Here is a 25,987-nt window from a genome sequence, read left to right on the forward strand (position 1 = left end):
ACTGTTCAGCCTGGCAGAGGTGTGCACTCTACCGAGTGCTGTTTTCGTTTGTATACATAAATATGATGGGTGACAAACCGTGTGTGTGTGTATATATATATATATATATATATATATATACATACATACATACATACATACATACATACATACACACATACACACATACACACATACACACATACACACATACACACATACACACACAGTGCATTCAAAAAGTATTCAGACCCCTTCACCTTTTTCACATTTTGTTATGTTGCAGCCTTATGCTGAAATCGTTTAAATTCATTTTTTCCCTCATCAATCTACACTCAATACCCCATAATGACAAAGAGAAAACATGATTTTAGAAAGTTTTGCAAATTTATTAAAAAGAAAAAACTGAAATATCACATTTACATAAGTATTCAGACCCTTTGCTATGACACTTGAAATTTAGCTCAGGTGCCTCCCATTTCTCTTGATCATCTTTCAAATGATTCTACACCTTGATTGGAGTCCACCTGTGGTAAATTCAATTGATTGGACATGATTTGGAAAGGCACACACCTGTCTATATAAGGTCTCAGCTGACAATGCGTCAATGCATATCAGGGCAAAAACCAAGCCATGAGGTCGAAGGAACTGCCTGCAGAGCTCAGAGACAGGATTGTGTCGAGGCACAGATCTGGGGAAGCCTACAAAAAAATTTCTGCTGCATTGAAGGTTCCCAAGAGCACAGTGGCCTCCATAATTCTTAAATGGAAGAAGTTTGGAACAACCAGGACTCTTCCTAGAGCTGGCCGCCCGGCCAAACTGAGCAATCGGGGGACAAGGGCCTTGGTAAGAGAGGTGACTAACACCCCGATGGTCACTCTGGCTGAGCTCCAGAGATCCTGTGTGGAGATGGGAGAAACTTCCAGAAGGACAGTCATCACTGCAATACTCCACCGATCTGGGCTTTATGGCAGAGTGGCCAGACGGAAGCGTCTCCTCAGTAAAAGCCCGCTTGGAGTTTGCAAAAAAGCACCTAAATGACTCTCAGACTGAGAAACAAGATTCAGTTGTCTGATGAAACCAAGGTTGAACTGTTTGGCTTCTGTCTGGCCACTCTGCCATGAAGCCCAGATCGGTGGAGTGTTGCAGTGATGGTTGTCCTTCTGGAAGTTTCTCCCATCTCCACAAAGGGTATCTGGAGCACAGCCAGAGTGACCATCAGGTTCTTGGTCACCTCTCTTACCAAGGCCCTTCTCCCCCGATTGCTCAGTTTGGCCGGACGGCCAGCTCTAGGAAGAGTCCTGGTTGTTCCAAACTTCTTCCATTTAAGAATTATGGAGGCCACTGTGCTCTTTGGAACCTTCAATGCAGCAGAGATTTTTTTGTAGGCTTCCCCAGATCTGTGCCTCGACACAATCCTGTCCCTGAGCTCTGCAGGCAGTTCCTTCGACCTCATGGCTTGGTTTTTGCTCTGATATTCATTGTCAGCTGTGAGACCTTATATAGACAGGTGTGTGCCTTTCCAAATCATGTCCAATCAATTGAATTTACCACAGGTGGACTCCAATCAAGGTGTAGAAAGATCTCAAAGATGATCAAGAGAAATGGGAGGCACCTGAGCTAAATTTCAAGTGTCATAGCAAAGGGTATGAATACTTATGTCAATGTGATATTTCAGTTGTTTCTTTTTAATAAATTTGCAAAACTTTCTAAAATGCTGTTTTCTCTTTGTCATTATGGCGTATTGAGTGTAGATTGATGAGGAATATGAATGAATTTAAACGATGTCAGCATAAGGCTGCAACATAACAAAATGTGAAAAAAGTGAAGGTCTGAATACTTTCTGAATGCACTGTATCTGAGTCAAGCGACAAATGTCGGTGGGGTCCGACCAATGAATGCACATCTAAAAGATCAACCCCGATAAAGAACCACAACAACAACAATATCAACAACCATGCGTAGCTCTTGTAGATCTGTGACTAGTGGCAGGTAAAAAGGGTAAAGGGAAGATGTGCAAGAGGAGCAGAGCATGTTTTTAAGAGACGTGAGCTGTTGCCGTACGGTCCAATTGCAGAATCAGTTCTCCATCAGAGTTGAGGGTCTCTAGAAAATTCTCCACCTCTGCAAAAGACAAGAGTCCAGGAGCATTTGGCTGTGACTGTCTAGGGTGGGTACAGAGAGCATGAGGTTGGGGGCACAATATTTGGAAGCGAACACAGAATTTAGGTGTTCGACCTTTTCATGGGTGGAGTCAGCTGTAGTGCCATTTTAAGTGAAGGAAGAGATTGAGATGGAGGGGCAGCATACTTTGGAGACAGGCTTAACATGACACAAGCAGGATTTAGAGGAGGGAGTTAAGTTTGAAAGTTCAGTCTTGAGGTTGGACAGATGATGTTTTCTGTCTCTCCTCAGAGTGGACACACACTTGTTGTGGACTTTGTGGAATCATCTACGGTTGCCTTCCATTGGAACTGACTTCCAGGAAGAATAGATGAGTTGTTTCAAGGCATCTGTCTCACCATATAATACAGTGGGTGTGACTAAGGGTAGGATAATTTAAGATTATATGGGATTCATCTATGCATAAGGGAGGGAAGGTTTCTGTGTAACTATTCCCAGGCTGAGTTAATATCAGGGGCAGTAGATATATTATGAGTCCAGTCCTGATGTGCAATGGCTGCTTGCATTGCCTGCCAATCTGCCTGAGTGAACTGCCAGATTCGTCGATACTGAGGCTGTTCTCTGAGAACGGCCAGAGAGATGTTGACGCACACTGCTTTCAAGGTTAAAGTTACTTTTTAATCTAATCTTGTCTCCTTGTCATGTCACTGATGGGGCATTTGTTTGACATCTTTTGTGTGAAAACATGTTCATCTGGAACTACTTTTTTTTCCCCCATCTCCAGAGACAGTGCAGCAGTGCGACTTGGCACTCGACCACCTCGCACATATTGTGCAGCACAAGTTGGAACTGTTTCTTGAACGCAGCAGCTCCCGCCGGGTTCCTCGGTAACTATATAGTTCTTTGGTCAACAATAAAGCTGTCAAGAATAAAGCTGTTTGCAGTAATTTTGTTTTGACGAATGCATGTATGTGCGTACATGTGCATGCAGTGGCTTCCCCCTGGACAGCCCAGTAACTCTAAAAGAACTAGTACATTGGCTGCTTCAGCAATGTGGTCGTCCTGTAGCCCCGTGTCGGCATAAAGCCCTTGAGCTTTTCTCCTGCTTCGTGCCCTTGTTACCAGGTTAGATTTTATCTTCTTGGACTTGGAGATTTAGGAGATTTTTTTTTTGGTAAAATTACATTTGCTCCTCTCTGCTGTAACTTGCTGCTTATAAACTACAAAATTACCTCGTTTAATTTCCTTCCAAATCCTCAATATTTATTTGGTCAGATGGATTTATTGACAAAGTGTAATTTTTCTCTTCCACCAAATGTCTCTATTTGCTCTTCAGGTCATCCAACTGTGAGCAATTGGCTAGCCAGGCAGCTGGGCATCAAGGGCTCCAGCTTTCTCATTAACTGTTTGGAAGGAGGTGGTGATATGGATGGTGGTGGTGAACCAGGGAAAGGAATCCTGTACCAGCCGTACCCAAGTGAGCCATTGACGCAACCTGGGATTTTACTTTGGCTGGAGAGACTGCTAGCACCGCTGGACAGCTATGCGACGCTGTTGGGAAACGAACTGGTTAGCCTCGAAGAGCTATTCACAGGTATGTGTTCTCTAGCATGTTGAGACGAGCATGATGTTTAAGTATCGGAATGTACAGCCTTGAAAATTTTCTATGAGGAAGTAGTCAAATTTAATATTGTGATATCTGTTTAATATGTTGGCTGGAAGTATTTTGTACATTAATTTAATGGTATATCTTAATAATAGGCTGATGCATCGTGCAATTTCATACATTTGCCTGCAGGTCTGGATTGTCGGTCTCGCTTGCCTCAGGCCCTGGCCTACTTCATTGAGCAGATGGTGACTCTCACCACTACTAGTTCTTTCCAGCCTTTTGGTACATCCGGTACCGATATGGTGACCATCAGTCCCACTGAACGCCAAGTGTATGTGTACACGCGATTCACTGTTCTGGTTCGTTTCTTCGAATTTGTCACGACTGTGGCTCAGAGCTGTCCACTCCACTGCCATAAGGTTAGGCCCTAGACTGCCACACTCCATTGCCATAAGGTGTGTGGCTATGCGACTGTATATATGTCTGTGCATTTATTACGTTTTATGCCGAAGGGGCAATATTTATATTAAGACTTTAGATGCCATGTATATTTGCATGTAGTTGTAGAACTTTACTGTAAAGTATTGCGCTCGAAAGGATGGATGTTGTCTGACTTGGAGATAGCTACGCCAAGATGTTGCATCTCTAATAATTTTTATTTACATTGTCTGTTGTAAAAGTTGCGCTTCCTATTCAATTGGTCTGTCATGTGGCTTTATCAGAGGATTATACAATAACATGAGGTTGCCAATGCATAGTGATTTGCATAGAACCTTGTCTTGCATTCATCTTGGTTAGATTATGCAGTGTGGCTACAGTTGGATTTGCTTGGATTTTTGAGAAATAAGCTTTTGAGGTTTGGACACAGTTTGATTTTTCATTGAGCTTGTGTTGCAAATGCATGCCAAACCTGTAGGTTTATTTGTAAAATTTCTGCTGTGTACTTGAATAACCTCTGCAATATGTGACTTTCAAAATGATGTATGAATGCTAAATGTGTGTGTGTGTGTGTGTGTGTGTGTGTGTGTGTGTATGTGTGTGTGTGTGTGTGTGTGTGTGTGTGTGTGTGTGTGTGTGTGTGTGTGTGTGTTTGTGTTTGTGTTTGTGTGTGTTTTACACTGATTCAGTCCTTCACGCCGTGCACTATTAAACTGCTGTTGCAAGCACAAAATCTATAATTCAAATCGTCCTTTAAACATAATTTTCAGCATTTGTATGAGTGACAATTTCACAATGGTTAACCTTAATTGTTTGTTCCTGAATGCAAATCGGACTCGTGGAAATATATGAATACGAGAAATATCAGTGGAGGAGAGGAGTCTGATTTGTACCACTTTCTCATAGTACAAGCTTGCGATGGCAGTGATTATGACACACACACGGACTCTTTTCCTTTCATTAACCAATAGATGCAAAAATCTGGTATAATTTCCCTTGTGGCCCGGGGACCAAATAAATAAATATATGCATATTGTTACGTTTGTGGGGGGTGGGGGGGTGAGGTAGATGAAAGATTACCGTAGGAAAGGTAGCACTGGATAATTAATAGCTTGGACCGCGTGACGCGTAGGAGAAATCTCGATGTACAGTAAGTAGGTAAACTGTAGCTTCAGGTTGTTTATGTGTTCTTCACACGGGGAGTGAAGACATGCTAATTGGCTCTAGGGTTTTCGGCTAGGTTTCCCCAGTGTGTGATTACCCTCCTGGAATCTTACCCTAACGTTTTTTTTGCTGCCACGGCCAGCAATAAAAGCCACCTTTTAAACTACAACAACCTCCAACTACAAACAAGAGGTTCCCGGACATTAAGCCCCACCTCAATGGATCTCATAGGCGTAAGCCCTCTCACGAGAGGTGGAGAAAGAGCCATCAGGTCATGCCCCGAGGGACGTGATTGGACCGTGGATGTAGGCAGACCATCAGGCAATTTTGAGGGAGCTTTACGATTGGCTCTCGGGAGTAAGAAGAAGAGTCGGTCGATCTCTCTCGTTTTTGGACAAGAAGGCTGCGCCATCTTTTTCGACTTTGTGCTGACAGTTTGGTGTGCGTTTTGGAGGGCGAGGAGCTCTTGGCGTTGTCTGCAGCTATTGAGAGAGGTTTCAACTGTTGGACTCGCCAGTGAGCTGAAGGCAGCGTTGTGCTTGTCCAGGCAGTGGAGGAGGAAGGAGGCTGTCCTCGTGAGCTTACCACAGACTCGATAGCGAGAGCCTTAGACGTGAGGCGTTGCCGCCATTTTGAGCTTCCCGTGAGGGAGGCTTTGAGCATAGAGCTTCAACGGCCACCAACCTCTTCAAAAAGGTGTTACTTTGAGGCCAAAGTTAAGTGCCGGCACGAAAAGGACATTTTATTTTAATCATTCCCCTGTGTGTTTTTGAGCCAGTGTATGAGGATCCTCAAAGTAGAGAATTTATTTTACCTCACCATTTTTTCGTCCGTGATTTATTTTCATTAAATCGTTATTGGTTGTCAATTTGCTGTTGTGTTTCCATGTTTTGTGGTTTCGGAATAAACCCGTGTGTTTCGTGAGATAAATACGCGCATCTCTTCCATCCTGCGCGCGCCAAAAATAACCGCTATATATTCGGCTGGTCGTCTCGGAGTTAAAGCAGATCGGTTATCCGTCATCAGGCGGTCTTAACTGCCGTTGATGTGACAATATTTATGACAGCACTCACAGCCCAACCAACTGACACTCCCATCGCCCATCTCCATCCACCAACCCCTCCCCCCAAACATGATTAATAGTAAACATCATCATTTTAAACTTACCCTGTGCATCGACAAGCCCCAAATATGACCCCACCATCGGTGTTAAGAAGCAGGAAGGTCAGATTGAATGCGCTGTCCACAGGCCTTTCCCGAGCCCACATGGTCAAAAGTTTTTGCAGTATGACCTGCAAGATATAAATATTTTGGATAAGTTTATCCAAGTTGTACAAATCTTTTGTCGTGCAGAGGCACACCCCTTTTCTCGCAGGTACGTTTCCAAGTATTTTGGGATTCTTTTAAAGTTGGTGAGCCGATTCGTGCTGCAATCCTTATCTGGCACATATGATACACGTCCAGGCCACCCCGGTGGACTTCGTTACTGCAGTTTCTGCACATGCGCTCTGAGAAGTCTTGGGTGGATTACGTCATTTTGAAAGTCACGTATTGTATGGTAGTAAAACAGTAAATGTAGGCTAATTATGAGGCAATCTTTGATGCGGTGCTCAGTTTTGTTACAACTTTGTTTGATCTTCTTTCTCTTAAAACCTACAACCCCAGATACTGCCCTTTGTTCTGGACAGCAAGTTGTCCAGATTGATAGCCACAGCTATAAATGATCCAGTGACCCTCGGCTTTAATCCTGGGGATCTGAAAGCAGCGGAAACATTTCCTAAACTCTGCTCACAGATCATGCGTGCCATTGTGGCATTACCTTTGCCAGGTCCACGGGATGGCCTACTTGATGCGTTTCGACCACTTCTGGACACCAACTTGTGCGTTCAGGTTTCCAATATATTATTGCACAATATTGTTATGTATAGGTCTAAGCAGCTGGAGATATTTGTTTAAAATTTTTTTTTTAAATGTTTTTATTATATTTTACAATTTATTTTATAGAAAGGTGAATCTCTGTGAGGGTTCGGATCCCATCTGATGTGCATTTTGCTCATAGATTTTCTCTGCTATTTACTTCCTTTATTCTCAAATATTTATTCCAGTCTTATGCCATCCTGTTATTTGGGAAGCCATTACTTGTTTGTGACAAATTGTGACCTACCATAGTAATAAAATAAACTTTTGAGTACTTGTTAAAAGTAATTTGTCTGCACCAACAATGGACGTTGCATATTGCTGGAACAAATACCCCTCCGACACCCTCGCGCCACACATCGTTATCACCCGACATTCTCCTCTACTACACGAACAATCCCCTACCATGCATTGTTTTCCTTACAGGCATGCACACATTTAAGTGTGTTAAACAGGTCTTTCATTTGATGTTTTTAGTATAATTGTCTATTAGGGTGGTTCTTAGCCAAACCATTTGACAAACCAAACCAAAGCCAAATAAGGCAAAAAAAAATTAAAAAAATTGAATTGTTTTACTCCTGACCTTTAATTTTTTTGGTATTGAGGTAAAACTTCTGCCTGTGAAATGCTTTTCGAATACATCATTCTTTAGGGGTGGCACAGTGACTCATGGTTGCCAGCCACTCAATGTTTGTGCCCGATAAGCTTTGTGCCCGATAAGCGTTGATTTCCTGCAATCGGGAAACCTCTTGCGATGTTCTGTCACAACTTGAAGCAGATACTGGGTTTGCTGTTCATCCCTTGTCAGGAGACGATTGTACTCTTCAATGAGAGCAACTGCATACACCAGAGAAGAAAGCTGTACTGCATTCAATTAACTTAAAAACAACTTCAAAATGTGCAGTACATAGCAAGGTCATAGGTCAACTGTAATGGTCAAAATCACAAGTATAGCAGTGGAGAATAAATAATCAACTCCAAACATTTATACGAGCCAAATATGTGAAATTACAAACTCCGTGAGCAACCCCTAAATTTAGTCCAAATGGCTTAAAATTTCACCAAGGGTTTTTTCATACATACAAAAAATTTTTAAGTGTTAGGAGCATGACTTTTCTAACCTTTATTTTTAAGAACCACTCTATTGTCTTTGTATAAAAGGCCTTTAACCATAGCTCAATGGAGTGCTCTCTCTGGGTTAGAGCACCGACTTCACTTCTTCATCTCCTGGAATCTCAAGCTGTCAACATCATTGGCATCTCCCGCAATGATGCCAAAACACAAGGCCTCTTTCTCAGACATTGCAGACTGGTTGTTGCCCTCTCCATTTTTTACCACTTCTCGGGTCTAGCTCCTTCTGCTCTCTCACCCACCCCTATGACCTTTCCTAGCAACTCCAGGATGCATACATTGTTCCAGTAACCCCTTCTGGTTAAAACACAACTATCCCGGCTAGCTGCACACCCCTACTCTGTTAAAACTCAGCTCTTCCCTGCAGGTTTCAAGCAGGCAGTACACCACTATCTTGTGTCACCCTCCCCCATCCCAACCCATAATCTTTTTATAAAGTTCACAGGCCATTTTATAAACTATAACTAAATGTGGATAACCAGTATATGTTAATGCATGATCACCTATGACATATTGTGCACAAGTGGCCAGCTTTCTGAGCAACCTTTATTTAATTATAAAGCAGACTTGTTCCAAATGCAATCTACATTGACCTGTTGGAGCCTTGGGAATCGAAGGTTTGGCTTTATCACTGTTCTCATCCAATTTAATCAATGTTGTCTTTACTTATTCACCACGATGGAAAACCTCAGATGAAGACATGCTTTGTTATCTGATTGGATCAGTTTGTTCACATATCAAATATATCATTTTAATAGATTACAGGACATAAAAAAACATGTTTCGTACTACATCAGCTGTTGACGTTTGTGATGTTCCAGGGTGCAGCAGTTGAGCGATGGTGATGTGTTCATGAGGGCCCATGACAGGGAGCACATTAGGCATGTCCTTTCGGTCTACTCACAATTGAACGAAGCAGGACTGCTGAGCCAAATGTTACCCTTTCAGGTTTGGCTTAGATGATAGTTGACATTGAAATTTTGTCTGCACTCCTCCGTTTTATTTTTAATTGGTATAAGATGTGATAAAAAGTAAGGGGATGTTCTGCATTGATTCCGTTTGTCCTCTGGCTGGTCAAACTCTGTCTTTGAGTGTTTTGGGAAACCGAGTGGGAGAGTTTTTTTTTTTTACTATCGCCATTGGAACCTTTCTTTGTCTGGGAAGGCAATTTTATTTTCAGTTACAGCTGTGCCACAATTATACCATTTGGTAAGAGTGCTCTCAGGGGAGGGAGTACCTACCTCATAGTCGTAGATGTGAAAAATAGTATTAAATGGTGATCATTATTGTCACGTCAACGGGCCTGCTAATTCCGACCCATCGACGGTGGGGCTTTTATGATTTAATTCCCCCCACTGGATAGGCTGAAACACACGAGGGACCTGAGCGCAATTAGCCCCTCACGTGGCCCGATCAGAAGTGTTAATTCCTCCATTTCTTTAAAGGCGAATATTATCAGTTTTGAAACCTTCCCCAGCGATTTACCCAAAATAGATCTGAAATAACATGATTCCTTACGTGCGTGGTTTGCAAAGGCGGATCACCACACAGAACGTGCTGTTAAGGAATAACAGGTTTATGTGCAGCAAAGGCACAAGACCACGAGAATGGAGAAGCCCGAAACAAAAGATAGATGGACACATGTAAATAAATCAATAAATAAAATACAAAGCCTGGCGTTGGTGCCCCCAGAAAATGATGCAGCCAAGCATCCACATGCTACATATGAACCACCATCACCAAATAAAATGCACACAATAAAATGAAATTGCTGGCAAACTAGCCAAATTCCAACTTCCTGCAACAGGCTGGTTCGTGAAAGACTTGGGGCAAATCTTTCCCTGGCTGACCCCACAAAAGAGTGGGAATTATTGGGGCTGTTGCAAGAAGAAGAAGAAGAAGAGGTAGTCATAGTTGTAGTAGTAATAGAGGAATAACGTATGCAGAAAGCTCCAAATGAAGTTGGTAGTCAACAGTAATGCAATGCCATTTGTACATTCGTTAGAAATGGCTGCCATCACCATTATGTCAATCATTGTTATAATAATACATTGCTGTAATGCCAGTAAAATGCATACATTGTTGTATTATAATGTACAAGATATAAATTTTGTCAAATGCATTTTTTATGATGAATGCAGATTTCTGGGCGTCAGCTATTGAACAGTGTGTACAAGGCCTTGGGGGTTATTCACATCTCCTTGGACCCCCAAGTAGTTGAGTTGCTGAGAAGAGTGCTGCTTCTTGTCTTTTCCATGGGAATACCGGTACATTTCTCAACCCACAGTGCAAATCACAAAGCCTATAGAATTTGAATGCAGTGTAAAACTGATTTAAAAAAAAATTATTATTCCATCCATTTGCACTTCACACCTTACAAATGATGTAACCAATAATTGCTTCTTCTTTACAAGGCATATTTTACAAACGAGTCTTTCACCAAAGTGCTTGATCCATCAACCCTCCTCCCATACCTACAGCACCACCTTTCTCCATGCCTTCAACAAAAATTCTACTCACGTGTGGTCAGACAATGGTTAGATGCTTGCTGGAAATTCTCCGTCTCCTTTACGCTGCTCCGAACATGGTCAAACGGGAGTAAAGGTGGATATTCCACCGAGATGTAACAAATGTTTCCCAGAAGCTGGTTGAAGGTCTCGGTGGGTAAACCCATCATGAAACATTGATTTTCAGGAGACGAATATGCCAATGCTTAGGGGTGACCAAAGCTGTGGTTAAAACAAAATAAATATTCCACCGGCAAAAAGCGATCTAAAATGGCGGAAGAAAAACATAACCCCGGGAAGTAGAAAAGTTCATTGGGTTGTCGTGAACAGCGAGCGGGTGATGAATTAGGACTCTGTTGAAGTGTTGATAGTCCCAAGGGAAACCAAAGAATAGCGAAGTACAGTATTTATCTGCTCCAAGTAAGTGTGCTCTTTCAGCTCCAAAACTCCCCGAGAGTCCAAAGTTCACGCAATAATAGCCTCTTCTTATTCACCCTCGTGCTTCCCTCACGTAATCAGAGTTGATTCGTTGTTTCTGGTTTTAAACCATGCCTGATAGGTGCGCATCAGTATGTGAGGAACGAGCTTGGTGAATTCAATCTGCCTGCACCGTCTTCATGTAGAAAATGATGCATGTAAAACTAGAAGTCACTACACTCCCATCCCATGATCTTTATCTCCGTCTGCCCAATTTCGGAAAATTGAGAAGCCCAGTTTGCAAAGGCTGTCTGCTCACGACAATCAAATCCCCATCACGCTATTTTACGGTGTCAAACTCTGTGTCAATAACCTCTCCCAGGAATCTGCAGGAGGCACTCGGTCCACCAGCAACCCCCTCCTTGTGAAATTGCCAAAATCCACAACCACTGTTCACCTCCACTCATTTGTTCCTCTTTTTCCCACCTGTGAAACCAACTTACACACACTCTTCAATCTCATTCTTCCCTCTCGGTCTCCAGGTAGGTGTTCCCCACCATCTAAAATCACCCCCAATCCAAAATCATTATCTTTTCTACACCTGTTTTTTTTTTTGTTTTTAACTACTGAATCGAGGCTCGTGAAAGAGCTGACATTTACTTCACAAACAAATCAACCAGACAAACAAAATATATAAAAAGAGGGAGCGGAAGACAAGAGAAGGGGAAGCACACAAACACTTGAGAGCACACAACATTTAAGAGCAGGGAGATGTGTGGGAGGGAGAGGGCTTGGGGGGAGGAGGCGTGGGAAGGGAGGTGGGGAGTGGGAGAAGTATAAAACACAAGGACACCAAGGACTTCCAGGACAGAATTTGGTATTTCAAAAAAGTGGAATTGGGGTGAAATTAGCGGGGATAGAAAAGATCAAGGTTTTGGATGGGGGAAGATAAGAGATGGTGGTGAAAAGCCGTTTTAAAGACCTGGAGGGAGGAGTGGGATTGAAGAGAGTGAGGGAGTTTGTTCCAGAGGCGGGAGAAAAGAGGAATGAAGGAGTGAAGGTGAGCAGAGAGTCTTGAATTTGGCAGTTTAACCATAAGAGGGTTGCAGGCAGATCTTGTGCGACCTGCAGGAATATTTGGGGGACAGAGCCCAGAGAGAGCTGGGGGAGCAAGGCCGGAGAGGAGTCGGTAGAAAACGGAAAGACCACCAACCTGCCTGCGGTGAGTAAGTGAAAGGCCCTCGGAGATAGCGTCATCGCGGGAGATTCCAATAATTCTGAACGCTTTGGTTTCAACAGCGTGAAGACGAGCTAGGTGTGAGGCAGGAGCACCAGCCCAGAGGGTAGAGCAGTATTCCATTGAGCTGCGGATGAAAGCCTTGTATGTGGTGAGGAGCTCAGGTGTGCCAAGGAAGGACTTCGCACGACGGAGGATGCCCAGTCGGCGACTGGCTTTGGAGGCCAGCTTGGAAATGTGGTTTTCCCAGGAAAGATCATGGCAGATAGTGAGACCCAAAAGCTTGAGTGACAGAACTTCTTGGAGAGGATTATTCAGAAAGTAGATGGGAGGGTTGTCCAGTCGGTCTTTTCGGAGAGACATCGTAAGAGTGTGAGATTTGTCAGGATTGAAAGACATGTTCCACTTGTTTGCCCAGTCTGTGATTTTGTCCAGGTCTGCAGAGAGTGAGGAGGCTGCAGACTGCCGATCTGAGGGATGAGGAATGGAGCGGCAGAGAGTGGAGTCGTCAGCAAAGAGATAGAGAGGATTTTCCAGAGATTCAGAAAGATCATTGATGAAGACCAGAAAAAGCACAGGGCCCAGAACACTGCCTTGGGGAACTCCAGCCTGAACAGGAAGAGGAGATGAGAGAAACCCATTCAGGGCCACACGTTGACTACGACGAGAGAGGAAGTCCGCTAGCCATGCGTGGAGATTTCCATGGATACCAAAGGAGGAGAGTTTGGTGAGCAGAGCGGGGTGCCAGACCGTATCGAAGGCACGTGCTATGTCGAGGGAGACAGCTCTAATTTCCTGTTTGGCATTGAGGACCTCCATCCATTGTTGAGACAGCATAAGCAGCATGTCCAGAGTCGAGTGACCTGGTCTGAAACCAAATTGATGATCAGAGATCAAGCCATTGGAGAAGAGGAAAGATTTCATATCCAAAGCAATGATGGATTCCATGACTTTGCTGATAATTGGGAGAAGGCTGATTGGTCTGTAGTTGCTAGGATCTGTTTTTGCACCTTTTTTGTGCAAAGCGGTGATGTTGGCTGATTTCCAAGCAGATGGCAGTTGACCTTGAGCAAAAGAGAGTGTGAAGAGAACAGAGAGAGGGAGTGAAAGAGCGGAAGAACAGGATTTTAGGACCCGTGGGCTGATGCCGTCAGGTCCAGTTGCAGAATCAGAGTCGAGGGTTGACAGAAACTTTTCCACCTTGTCAGGAGGAAAGGACACGGAGTCCAGGAGCAGCTGGGTACGACTGGGTATGGTGGGTACAGAGAGGGATGGGTTTGGGACACACGATTTAGAGGCAAACACAGAGTTGAGGCATTCAGCTTTTTCACGTGTGGAGTCAGCTGTGTAGCCGTTTGAGGTAAGGGAGGGGATGGAGGGGGAACAAACACCAGAAACAGATTTGACCAGACGCCACCAGGATTTGGAAGAGGGAGACAGATACGAGAGTTCGGTCTTGAGAACGGAGAGATATTGTTTCCTGGCTCTCCTGAGGGTGGACACACACTTGTTTCGGGCTTTGTGAAAGGAAATAAGATTTCCTTCCGTTGGATTTGCTTTCCAGGAGACGAAGGCAAGTTGTTTCTGAGCAACAGCCTCACCACAATATTCCGTGTACCATGGACGGGAGGAAGGGTATGACAACTGAAGACGAGATGGGATAAATCTGTGCATGAGAGAGAGCAATTTACTTTGGAAGAATTCCCAGGATGAGTTGATGTCAGAGGTGGTAGAGATGGGAGACCAGTCCAGATGATTGATGGCTCCTTGAAGACCGTGCCAGTTGGCCTGAGTGAAATGCCAGACTCGTGGACGCTGAGGAGGCTCCCTGAGAATGGTCAGAGAGATGTCCACTTTAACAAGCACATGATCAGATGAGCCGATTGGAGCAGAAGAAGAGCAGCCGACATTTTCAGGGAAGTTAGTCATAACGAAGTCCAGAAGAGAAGATGCTCCGTTGACTGAGATCCGGGTCGGGAAATTGACAGATTGTGTCAATCCCAGTGAGTCGCAGAAGTCCTTTGCTGAGGAGCCATGGCTGGTGAGAGAGGTACCCGCACCCAGCCAACTGGCATGGTGACAATTGAAATCACCACATATGAGGAAGAGAGAGTTAGGATGAGTAGACAGAAGTTGGTCCATATTATCAGACAGCGAGATGTAGATGGAGTCATCACTGTTTGGTGGACGGTACAACACACATATGAACAAGAGGTGGGAGCGAAGGGGAAGCCGTAGCCAGAGGTATTCCTGGGGGTGAGGTGGAGAGAGTGCAGTGCAGGGCGAGTGAGGAAGAGAGTTTTTGACAAAGATAGCAACCCCACCTCCAGGACGAGGCTCAGGTCTATCATACCGGAGGAGGGAGTAACCCGGGAGAGATACTAAGGAATCGGAGACATCATGAAGGAGGAAAGTTTCTGTTAAGCAGATCACGTCTGGTTTGACAGAAGCAACCTGTATGGAGAGATCAGTTAAGTTTGAACGAAGGCCCCGGATGTTTGAGGTCCATACCGTTAATGAAGAGGAAGGGGGAGCATCGGATACAGAACAGGGGGGAGGAGGGGTAGGGTAAGAGGTGGAAGAGGTAGGGAGAGCTGTTGAAGGTGTGTCAGAGATTTCAGAATAGCTCGGAGAAAGGGAAGGATGGGGCGGACAAAAGGTTTGATGGTGATTGGGTGAGGCACAATGAGGTGTTGTTTGAGGAGGGGGAAGAGCGAGGCAAAAGGTTGGGGGAGATGGAGGTGAGAGTTGGAAGGGGGAAGAAGCGGGGAGGACGCTTTGAGGAGGGGGAGTGAGAGGGGGGAAATTGAGAAGAATTTCGTTATTTATAATTTCGTGTTAAACCACCCCTACAATCACACCTCTCAAAATTTTGCTTCTGTATCCATCTTGTCCACCCCTTGTGGATATGTGGATATGTGGATATTTTTTCCCTTGTGTTCTCCCCTACCCCTCATCATTACCCGCATCTCTTCTTTGTCCGTCTGTCTTTTTCCCCTCTGCCCTGCTGTTAGCGTTGCCCTATACTTCTGCTGGTCCTTTTGTTATGTTGCATCCTTATCCATTCTGTGTTCTAGCACTTCCACGAGCCTTTACTATGTATACAAAAAAAAGGCTGGAGTGCACCAAGACAGTGTTCTGGGGCTATTCCTATTCCTGATCTTCATGAATCTGATCTTCATTGATATTTCTGACTCCTGAATGAGTTGATGATGACTCTACCCTCCACCATGACATTAATCATCCTTCAGCCAGGCAGGCTGCAGCATCTTGCCTCTTCAGACCTTAAAAAAATCAAAAGCTGGTGAAACAGGTTGACAACAGCTTTCTACATATAAAACGGTGCATATCTCATATCACAAAATTACCTTGCGCTTATGCTAATGCATGCAATATGGGAGATAACTACCCTATACTATACAAAGTTAGTCCCAAGTACCCTATACTCTGCAAAGTTAGTCCCAAGTACCCTATACTCTGCAAAGTTAGTCACAAGTACCCTACACGATGTAAAGTTAGCCACAATAAGTCATTCTTACAACAATATCAATGCTGCTATTAGGCCGGAAAAAAATATATTGCGGGTCTCTGGTCAGACTAAAGTTCCAGAATTGATGCGGCGATGCGGCTTTTTTTTTTTTTTTTTTTTTTTTTTGAAAAGCATGGATTGCACATATGGAGGTGTTTTTTGTGTCCTCATGCCTTGCTGTCCTCCTCATCTGCCGTGGCGCCGTCCAGAGAGAAATTAAAGACAGCCAAAGGGACTGGTAGGCCTTTTTGTAAATAATGAACACAAGCTTAAGTTATTTTAAAATGTATTTATTCTGAAAATCATTAAGTTCTTCAAGCATATTATAGACTGCCATTTCGTTCTCGAGATCGCCTCGCCGTACCGTTAAACATTCCAATGCGTCGATCGCGTCAACACTGCGCATGTGCAAGTGGTCGAACAGGCCGATGGTCTCCCACGATCTCTTCTCCCAGTCCACCAGACACCTACAACTTCATGACAATCGAGATAGGATCCAGGCCTAACGAACGAGACCACCCGCAGCTCTCTAGGCATTCTGGTTGCTTCAAACGAACCCGACAAAGAACGTCTTCGTTTCAATAAATGACAATATCCAGCGGATTGGATTCATGACGTCACGGCACACAAAACTACTCGTATCTTTGGAACGGCTGGTTGGATTTGGACAAACTAAACGTAGTTTTGTAGGGGAGAACCGTGCGCGAACGTCGATACCAATGGCGACCCTCACAGACCCGTATTTCCCGAGATAGCGCGCCGGCCCGGCAACAACAGGCGTGCGCTGTTGTAGGTACCGTTTGGAAATTTGGAAAAAAAAAAAAAAGTTGTTGACGCGCAAGGTCAAAATCGATGCGCGCGCTGACCAGAGACCGGAAATATATTTTTCTCGGCCTTAATCTGCACTTTTTGAACTATTTTCATCAACTGGTAGTATAGCCCACACTCTGATTAGTAAGATAATCTTCCACAAGTTATATTCTACTTTTATTTGTATGTAATAACAATAAATTCAGTTTTATTAACATAACAAGAATGACCGCACTGTGGTCACAACCTGCAACACAAAATGTATATTTTTTGCCTCCTTTATCCTCTCAACTCCCTTATTCTTGCTGTAGAATGTATTATACAATTAATCTCTGATGGTCTTAATGATTTGGTTCAATATCAATTACGAATCTGACTGACAGCTGGGTTTGGTTTCAGGCAACTAGTGCACCCACTCCAAACAGGAGCGGCAGGAAGGGTTAAAAATCCGGTCACAGGCCAATTTCAAAACGTGCATGTGGTGCCGTTCAAAAATTACTAATGCTATTTTTTAGAGAAGCGCGTATGTGCTTGATTTAACTTTCCTAATAATTTAACGTCGAGTGACAGGTGTGTTCCGGCAGCTGTCCGACCAATGGGTGCACATTAAATAATTGACCCCCATCAAGAACCCCAACAACCGCAACAACAACAGCAGCGCGAAGCTCTTGTAGACCTGCGACGTGACGCAGGTATAAAGCAAACAAGACCATAGTCCGAAGACTAAAACGGTCGTGTTTACATAAAAATGAGAAAATCAATTTCCAATGAATGAAAAAGTAAATACCTATGCAACATTTCAAAATCAACCACGAGCATGCAAACAACAATATAATATTCAACAAATAGATCAATAATTACAAACAAGTGTACTAGGTATACACATATCATAAAAAGAAACAGATTAAAAATAACATTCAAGAGATTAACATTTTAAGAGGCATTGAAAAGTTGAAAACATTCAATAATTGTATAAAATATGTGAAATGTATGACAGTGCAGAGCAGATTGTAGACGACGAGGGTTTCTGTTAAAGCAACAAGCATTCTGAGTATTGCGCTGCAATACATGTCCCCTACCGGCAGTCTGTCGTCCGGAAAACTGTTGGGGAAATTACCAAAGTTCAAAGTGCCCTAACTTTGTCAAAACTGATCGAAACGTCGTGAAGTTCGAACTTGATCTGTAACCTATCATGAGGAAACCATGTGCCAAGTTTGAAATCATTAGCATTAAGAGTTTAGAAAAAAAGTCCGGAAAACTGTTCTTTGCGTGACGGACGGACGGACGGACGGACGGACGGACAGACAGACGGAGGGACGGCGTGCAAACCTATGGTCCCCTCCGGTGTACACCGGTAGGGGACTAATAATACATTGGGATAAAGCATAATACATTGCACCTTATTAGTCCCCTACCGGTGTACACCGGAGGGGACTATAGGTTTGCACGCCGTCCCTCCGTCTGTCAGTCCGTCAGTCCGCCACGCAAAGAACAGTTTTCCGGACTTTTTTTCTAAACTCTTAATGCTAATGATTTCAAACTTGGTACATGGTTTCCTCATGATAAGTTACAGATCAAGTTTGAACTTCACGACGTTTTGATCATTTTTGACAAAGTTAATGCACTTTGAACTTTGGGAATTATGATAATTCTGATGATCTACCGGTGATAATTCTACCGGTGTACACCGGACTTTGGGAATTATGCAATACATGCAACAATACAGCAACCCTCTGATGGTTAAACTGCCGAAATCTCGGCTCTCTGCTCACCTCCACTCTTTCATTCCTCTTTTCTCCCGCCTCTGGAACAAACTCCCTCACTCCCTTCAATCCCACTCCTCCCTCCAGGTCTTTAAAACAGCTGTTCACCACCATCTCTTATCTTCCCCCATCCAAAACCTTGATCTTTTCTACCCCCGCTAATTCACCCCAGATCCACCTTGTTTGAAATTCCAACTTCTTTCCTGGAAGTCCTGGCAGTGTCCATATGTTTTATACCTCTCCCACCGCCCCCTTCCCATGCCTCCTCCCCAAAGCCCTCGCCCTCTCTCAGATCTCTCGATGTCTCCATGTCTCTCAAATGTTGTGTTTGTGTCCTTCCCCCTCTCTCCCCATCTTGTCTACCGCTCCCGATGTTATGTTTTATGTGTCGGTTTGTCTTTCTGTGTGATTAATGTTCGCTCTTTCACGAGCCTCGATCTTGTATACAAAACAAAACAAAAAAAAAAAAAAAAAAAAAATCCTTAACTCAGTGCCATTTTAAGTTTTAATTTCCTTAAAAAAAGATTTTCTCTGCAATAATAGGACCGATTGAGATCAAATTTTCACCGTAGGTGGGACTCGGTCTGTAGAATATTTAAATGGTAATTATGACGTCACAGGTCACGTGGTTCGGCCGCCATATTGTTTTTCGTGAAAACACGAAAACCCCTTTTTCTCTGCAACGGCTGAACATCGAGGCCAAACTTTGTAGGCAGAATCGCATACTCATGACGAACAAAAAAGTCAGCGAGCATGACGTCATGCGTCGCATGGTTTCAGGGTTATGACGTTTTAAAGCATGAACCTTTAAAACCGAGCTCCTCCGTCATTTTTGATCCAATCGAGGGGAAACTTCACAGATCTGTTCAGCATGTCAATCTAATAAAATGTCCTTTTGGAATTTGCGATAGGGCATGTGGTTTGGCAGATATCGTTAATTAAACGAAAATATTTTAAAAATGGATATCTCTTGTTTATTCTCAAGTTCTCCTCAAGCCGCATCGCGCGCCCTCAGCCTCGTCTCTCGAACGTCAAAAGTGCGACACAGCGCGCGCTTTCGGGAGGGGCGGAGCTAAGCCGAGCAACCTATATATACACATCCATCATTGATTGTGAACCGGAAAATATAATAAAATACTGATATTTAGCGACTTTAAAGGTTCTTTATCAACAACTTATTTTGTCGTGCTTCTGCTGACCTGTCTGCAAGGTGTATAAATCGAAGTCCCGAGGGCGAATCACAGGTGAGCCCGTCCTGAGGTAATTAGCGATTGGGAACGATTCAGAACCTGTGGGTAAATAACCCTTGGTAATTTCCCCAACAGTTTTCCGGACGACAGATTGCCGGTAGGGGACGTGTATTGCAGCGCAATGCTCAGAATGCTTGTTCTATTGGGAATTTAACAGCTGGACCAAAGTAAGAATACTCGAATGTTTGTATCTCTGATTTCTTATTTGGGTGATGTGGATCTCGTGTGAGTTTCTCAACCACATTTGGGATAATTGTTTGCCTCTAGGGGGGAGGAAATTTCGATGACTGGTAGAAATAAGGAGCGATTTTGCGAAGTTGGTGAGGATGTCGGTTCTCCTTGCAGCAAAGGAGGTGATAGTGTAAGCCAGAGAAGTAGATCGACATAGTGATCTCGCTCAGGAAAGATGATCGTACGGACAGCTCTTCATTGAACTCTCTCGATGATGCTGGTCGATTGCTGCATTGTCAGGCTAGGGCTCCATACGGGGGCACCAAATTACAAAAGCGGGCGGATGTATGTAGTGTAAATAAGCACCAAATCACTGGTAGCGACTCCATTTCTCTTGAGTTTACACAAAATGTAGAGGTGTTGGGAGGCACATGAAATCATGTGGTGAACTTGAGAACCCCATTTGGGATTCAACTGGATTGTAATTCCAAGTAGATGGACAGGAGACACCGACTCAAGTGGTTCATTATCGAGGGTAATCACAGGAGGAGAGGGGCCGTTATGGAGAAAACGAATTTGCATCACCTTGCATTTCTCAGGTTTAGGTCTCATGGAATTATATAGCTATGGAATCATTGCTTCCCTGCTTTTCTTATTGTCCTGGATGTGTACACTACCATAAAATAACCTTGCTTCAAACTCGACACCAGTTGTGTCTCACACATTATGGCAGCTTTGACCATTATCTCTGAACTACCAGCCAGAGTTGTTTGCAACTGAAAATGTACAAATGGAAATGTCCATGTTGGTTTCAAGCAAAGCAATGTTTTGCACAAGGAAACGAAATGGACCCTCAACTTCTGTCACTTGTAACCGCTAAAACATTCACAGATGCATCAGCATACAACTTTGTTGTGGAATCTTTTTGTTTGTTGATATGGAATCTAAAGAATTGTTTATCTTAACTTTTAATAACAAAAGTTTTATACTTTTATATTCGAGTTTTCACATTGTTTGTTCTTTTTTTTGTTGTTTTGTTCCTTGCAGGTGGAAGACCTCGTTGACCTGCTGATAGAACCAGTCGACAAAAGGGCCCAGAATGTCGTGGGAACTCCAACCACATCTGCCTCTTTTGGAGAGAAGCTGCTCACATTGCTACCTGAGCTCGTTTCCTCGGAACTTCTTCAACATCCGAAGACTGTTGTGGAACAACTTGCTAGTGCTGCCAAGGAAAGGCCACAAGAGGTAGTAACGTGGCATACTGTTTTCTTAGTTGGCTGTTTGTTCTGTTTATTTATTTATTTATCCTTGTTAATCTTTTTCTTATCGTGTGTTTTCTTTTGTTTTAATTTTTCTCCTTCATTAATCGTTACTTCATTATTTATTTCACCTTTGTGCAAATGTACCTTTTCTGTTCTATTTGTTTCATTCTCCTTTTTTCTTTTTACTGTCTTTTCTGTCATTACTTTGGGATTTTGACCACAATTTATGTTATGCTAATAGGTGTAATAACAAGATAATGTTTTTCTCATTTACATATTGCCATTACATTCCACCTTCAATGTTACCCTGAAGGTTTTTCTCATACTCACCTCCCTACTTGATGAGGCATTCCGTCAGCGGAGAGCATCTAATTCACAAGCACTGGCTGGTGCACTACTTGCCCATTGGCAGGGTTTTGAAAGCTGGTGGTCCACAGATGAGGGTTCAACAGCGAACTCTTCTCAAGACTACCAGTCAGCTGTCCTAAGCTTGTTGCTCAAGCTTTTGCAGGCAAGAAATGCAGAAAATAGTTCATCATCCTATAAGTTATGGGAAATCCTCAAATGCCATGACCCAACAACAAAAACGCTCCATAGTGTCAAAATTGCATACCAGTCACATGCACGTAAAATTGGAAGGAGGATGGTGTGAGCACAAAAGAGACATTTTTCAACCCAAGCTGTGCAACTGGAAATGAGGTAACAAAAAAAACCTGAAAGTATCGGTATAATCTAGTGTGGATTGATGTGGAAAAGTATAAATGATAGCGGTTAGCACATATTAAAAAAAAGATCTCCAGTTAACATCAGCAATTGAAGAGGGTGAGGAGGAACCATATGAATGAATGATCGTTTTAAGGCCATTTTCCCCGCTAGAGCGGGGGTTAGCCTGAGGAGGAACCATAACCGGACAAATTTACAAAAACACTTTTTAAAACAAAAGCATATATACACTGTTTGAGGAAAATCTATCACCTACAAAAACTTCTCTTGTTGCATGCTATGATGCCTACATATCTTGTTATATAGAAGGGGAGGGGAGGTGGAGAGGAAAGGGAAGGGGTGGTGGGAAGAAGTGGAAGGGTGGGGGGTGGGGGGGGGGGGGGGGAGGAGAAGGGGAAGGGGAAGGGGAAGGGGGAGGGGGAGGGGAAGGAGATACAGAAAATTAATATTATCTTCACTCAATATAATTGTTGGAAAAGTAGAAAAGTTAAGTTTAATGCTTTGGTAATATGGATAAGGATGAAGGACGGCATTGCTGAAAGCTGAGTGAAAGATATACACTTAGTTATATGAATCGCAAATACGTTACATTTTGTCAGATTTCACTCCAGATTTCGATACTTATTTAGCGAACACGATCTGATCCTCAAATCCGAATCGAGATTTTGATTATATGCTTTAATTAGTCTGTGATATATATACACTTAGTTATAAGAATCGTGAATGTGTTAAAAAATTTCAGATTTCACTCCAGATTTCGATACTTATTTAGCGAACAGGATCTGATCCTCAAATCCGAATCCAGATTTTGATTATATACTTTAATTATTTCATAAGAGTAGATTTTGTTTCCATGGCAAGGCACGTTTGAGTCGGCCTAAACAAAATGGTGGCGTAAGAACCCAGCGATGTGCCATTGGGCTGACCAATATGGTGGACCGCCATTTTGGTAAGGCTTTTTTGGGTTTTTGTTTGAGTTTTATTATTATTATTATTTTTGGTCATTTTTATTTATTTTATTTTACCACCCACGCAAAACTTTACATGGGGTGTACTTACTTTTTCACATGACTGTAGATATATATTTAGATATATATAGATATATATATATATATACAGTCACGTGAAAAAGTAAGTACACCCCATGTAAAGTTTTGACTTTTTCAACATATTTCAATAAACAGCTATTTGATCTTCATTTCAACAATATTGACAGATAAAGGTGATATAATATAATATCAGATTTTCGAGGGGGAAAAAAAAAAATCAGGAAAATTTAAAAAAGAGAAGAGAATAAATAAATAAAATGGAAAGCGAAATATGATGAAAGGAAAGAGAAACTGAAGACAGAGAAAGAGTGAAAATACATGAAATGAGTTGAAAGAGAATAAAAAAACATTATAATTATTCTTTCTTGCCAATGTGGGGCCCTGAAAAGGGCCGTTGGGTTTTGGCTCTTGCCAATGTGGGGCCCTGAAAAGGGCGGTTGGGTTTAGTCTCTAAAATCCGAAGAAGTCCTCGTCATCCGTTTCTTCAGTCCAATCCGAGTCGGGGTAGGCGAGATCCTCGTCGTCGTTATCCTCTTCTCCATCGTCGGAAAAGGGCCGTTGGGTTTAGGCTCTAAAATCCGAAGAAGTCCTCGTCATCTGTTTCTTCAGGGAAGACATTACGAAGATCATCATCCGAGTCTGGGTAGGCGAGATCATCGTCAGCGTTATCCTCTTCTCCATCGTCGGTCACTGCCACTTCATCCTCCCAGATGATGTCATCTTGAGTGCCATCAAGTGCATTAGATATGCAGCACTTGAGGAAGGCCCGCTCGATGATGGCTGCCGGCAACTCCTCCCAGACCTTCAGTATCCAGCTACAGATCGTCGGGAGGTCTACCTTCCTCATCCTCCCAGTCTTGGTGAAGGTCTTGTCCCCCGATAGCATCCACTCCGACCAACAGCGCCGCAGACCGTCTTTGAACGGCTTGTTGACTGAAACGTCTAGCGGCTGCAGCAGCGACGTCATGCCACCCGGGATCATCACCAGATCAGTGTTGAGCCCCCTCAGCGTTGACTTGGTCTCCTCTGTCTTGTGACGACGGAAGGCGTCGAGGACGAGCATGCTTCGTCGCCGCGAAAGCCCACCAATTCGTCTCCCCCACACGACGCGGAGCCGGTCATCTACCAGCGCTTGGTCCATCCACCCCTTGGCCTGGGCACGAACGATTACACCCGGAGGAAATTTATCCTTTGGTAGCGTCTTCCTCTTGAAGATGATATACGGCGGCAGCTTTCCCCCATCAGCGGTGCACGCTAGCATAACCGTAAAACGATCTTTCTCATGACCCGTTGTCGTGATGGACACCGACTTGTCACCTTTGGCCGAGATGGTGGTCCCTCGAGGCACATCGAAGGTCAGCGGCGTCTGATCTGCGTTGCCGATGCGGCTTAGGGGATAGTCGTGCTGCTTGCGGAACTTGATCACGAACTTCTGAAAATTAGCAGTCTTCTCTGCTATGTTATCAGTGAGACTCTGTGCGATGTGGGTTCGCCGGCGAATGGAAAGGCCATGACGACCCATGAACCTGTATGCCCAAGACGTACTGGCCATGAAGTCATCGACCCCTGTTTCCCTGGCGATGAGTCGGGCCTGGAGTCGCAACGCTAGTGTCGCGATGGCGTGTCCCTCGGCTCGCTAGTCTCTCACCCACATTAGCAGTCTCTCCTCCAAGGCTGGCCCCTAGGCTGCTTTGCCCCTCATCACCTTCTTCTTCTTCGGCATCGTCTCCAGTGTCTGCTTGTTAGTCCGCCAGCGTCTAATGACGGACTCGTCGATTCCGAAGTGTCGGCCGTCCGCCCGATTACTAAACTCTTCTGCAAACCTGCAGAAACCTACCCGAACTTTTGAGAAAAAAGGACGCTCAACAACTTTTTATTTTTATGTGCCTTACTCTGGTTAGTTGGTTAGACAACAGGTACGTCATAATGTCCCATGCAAAACATCCTGTTTACCATGTTGACGCTTTTGTTTTGTGACTGAATCCTGTCTTTATTTAGCACACTCTATTCACTATGTGACCTGTCATTCAAAGAGGACGAGTTAAAGTACACATTTTCACAAACACGCATAGAAAAATCAAATATTACAAACTTCAAACTTTCTTGTATTTTGACTGGCAGCAGTAATCGGCGTTGAACCTACCTTAGTAACGTAATTGACGATCATTCATCATTGTATCCCCGCAACCCCAAAGTAATATAAAGATTACGTCCCGTTGATATGACAGTTTTTCAATGCACAAATTTTTCTGTTACTGTGTATCAACCGCACCCCCTTTTTTAGGGTTTTCCCGTCGGTAAAAAACCGCGGTTGATACACCGGAAAATACGGTACACCCTTGGCTCTAATAGGTGGTATTGCCCCCTTTGGCAGAAACAACCTCAAGAAGGCGTTTCTTATAACTGTCTACCAGTCACTGACATCGACTGGGAGAAATTTTTGCCCACTCCTCCATGCAGATTTCTTTCAGTTGTGCGATGTTTGTGTGGTTTCTTACAAGGACAGCTCGTTTCAAATCCCCCCACAACATTTCAATGAGATTTAGATCCGGGCTTTGACTTGGCCATTCCAGAACCCTCCATTTCTTTCTTTTCAGCCATTCCTTGGTGGATTTACTGGTATGTTTAGGGTCATTGTCATGTTGCAAGATCCACCTTCGGTTGAGCTTCAACTTTCCGACAGATGGCCTCACATTATCCTCAAGCACCCTCTGGTACAATGAAGAATTCATAGTGGATTATATGATGGAGAGCTGCCCAGGACCTGATGCAGCAAAGCTGCCCCGAACCATAACATTTCCACCACCATGCTTTACAGTTGGTATCAGGTTCTTGTGGTCAAATGCTGTCTTTGGTTTTCGCCAAAACATGTCTTCTGGTACTGTGGCCAAATAGCTCTACCTTTGA

General features: G+C 43.7%; 1 protein-coding gene across 3 annotated transcripts in view; it reads left to right on the forward strand.

Annotated features, from left to right (window-relative positions):
• Positions 1–25,987, forward strand: part of PRKDC (protein kinase, DNA-activated, catalytic subunit) — a 334,330-nt gene that overhangs the window by 123,927 nt on the left and 184,416 nt on the right. For all 3 annotated transcript variants that reach the window (XR_010984003.2, XM_068112798.2, XM_068112799.2), the window contains exons 29-37: positions 2,888–2,990; positions 3,095–3,228; positions 3,440–3,697; positions 3,902–4,131; positions 6,980–7,194; positions 9,184–9,310; positions 10,504–10,629; positions 21,094–21,291; positions 21,622–21,819. Coding sequence is in view for 2 of the 3 variants with exons in the window: in XM_068112798.2 (XP_067968899.2) it covers positions 2,888–2,990; positions 3,095–3,228; positions 3,440–3,697; positions 3,902–4,131; positions 6,980–7,194; positions 9,184–9,310; positions 10,504–10,629; positions 21,094–21,291; positions 21,622–21,819 (1,589 nt within the window). In the remaining variant the exon portion in view is untranslated. The remainder of the gene's footprint in view (positions 1–2,887; positions 2,991–3,094; positions 3,229–3,439; positions 3,698–3,901; positions 4,132–6,979; positions 7,195–9,183; positions 9,311–10,503; positions 10,630–21,093; positions 21,292–21,621; positions 21,820–25,987) is intronic.

The sequence above is a fragment of the Myxine glutinosa genome, chromosome 4, assembly GCF_964187855.1.
Source record: "Myxine glutinosa chromosome 4, kmMyxGlut1.1, whole genome shotgun sequence".
In the NCBI taxonomy this organism is placed as follows: domain Eukaryota; kingdom Metazoa; phylum Chordata; class Myxini; order Myxiniformes; family Myxinidae; genus Myxine; species Myxine glutinosa.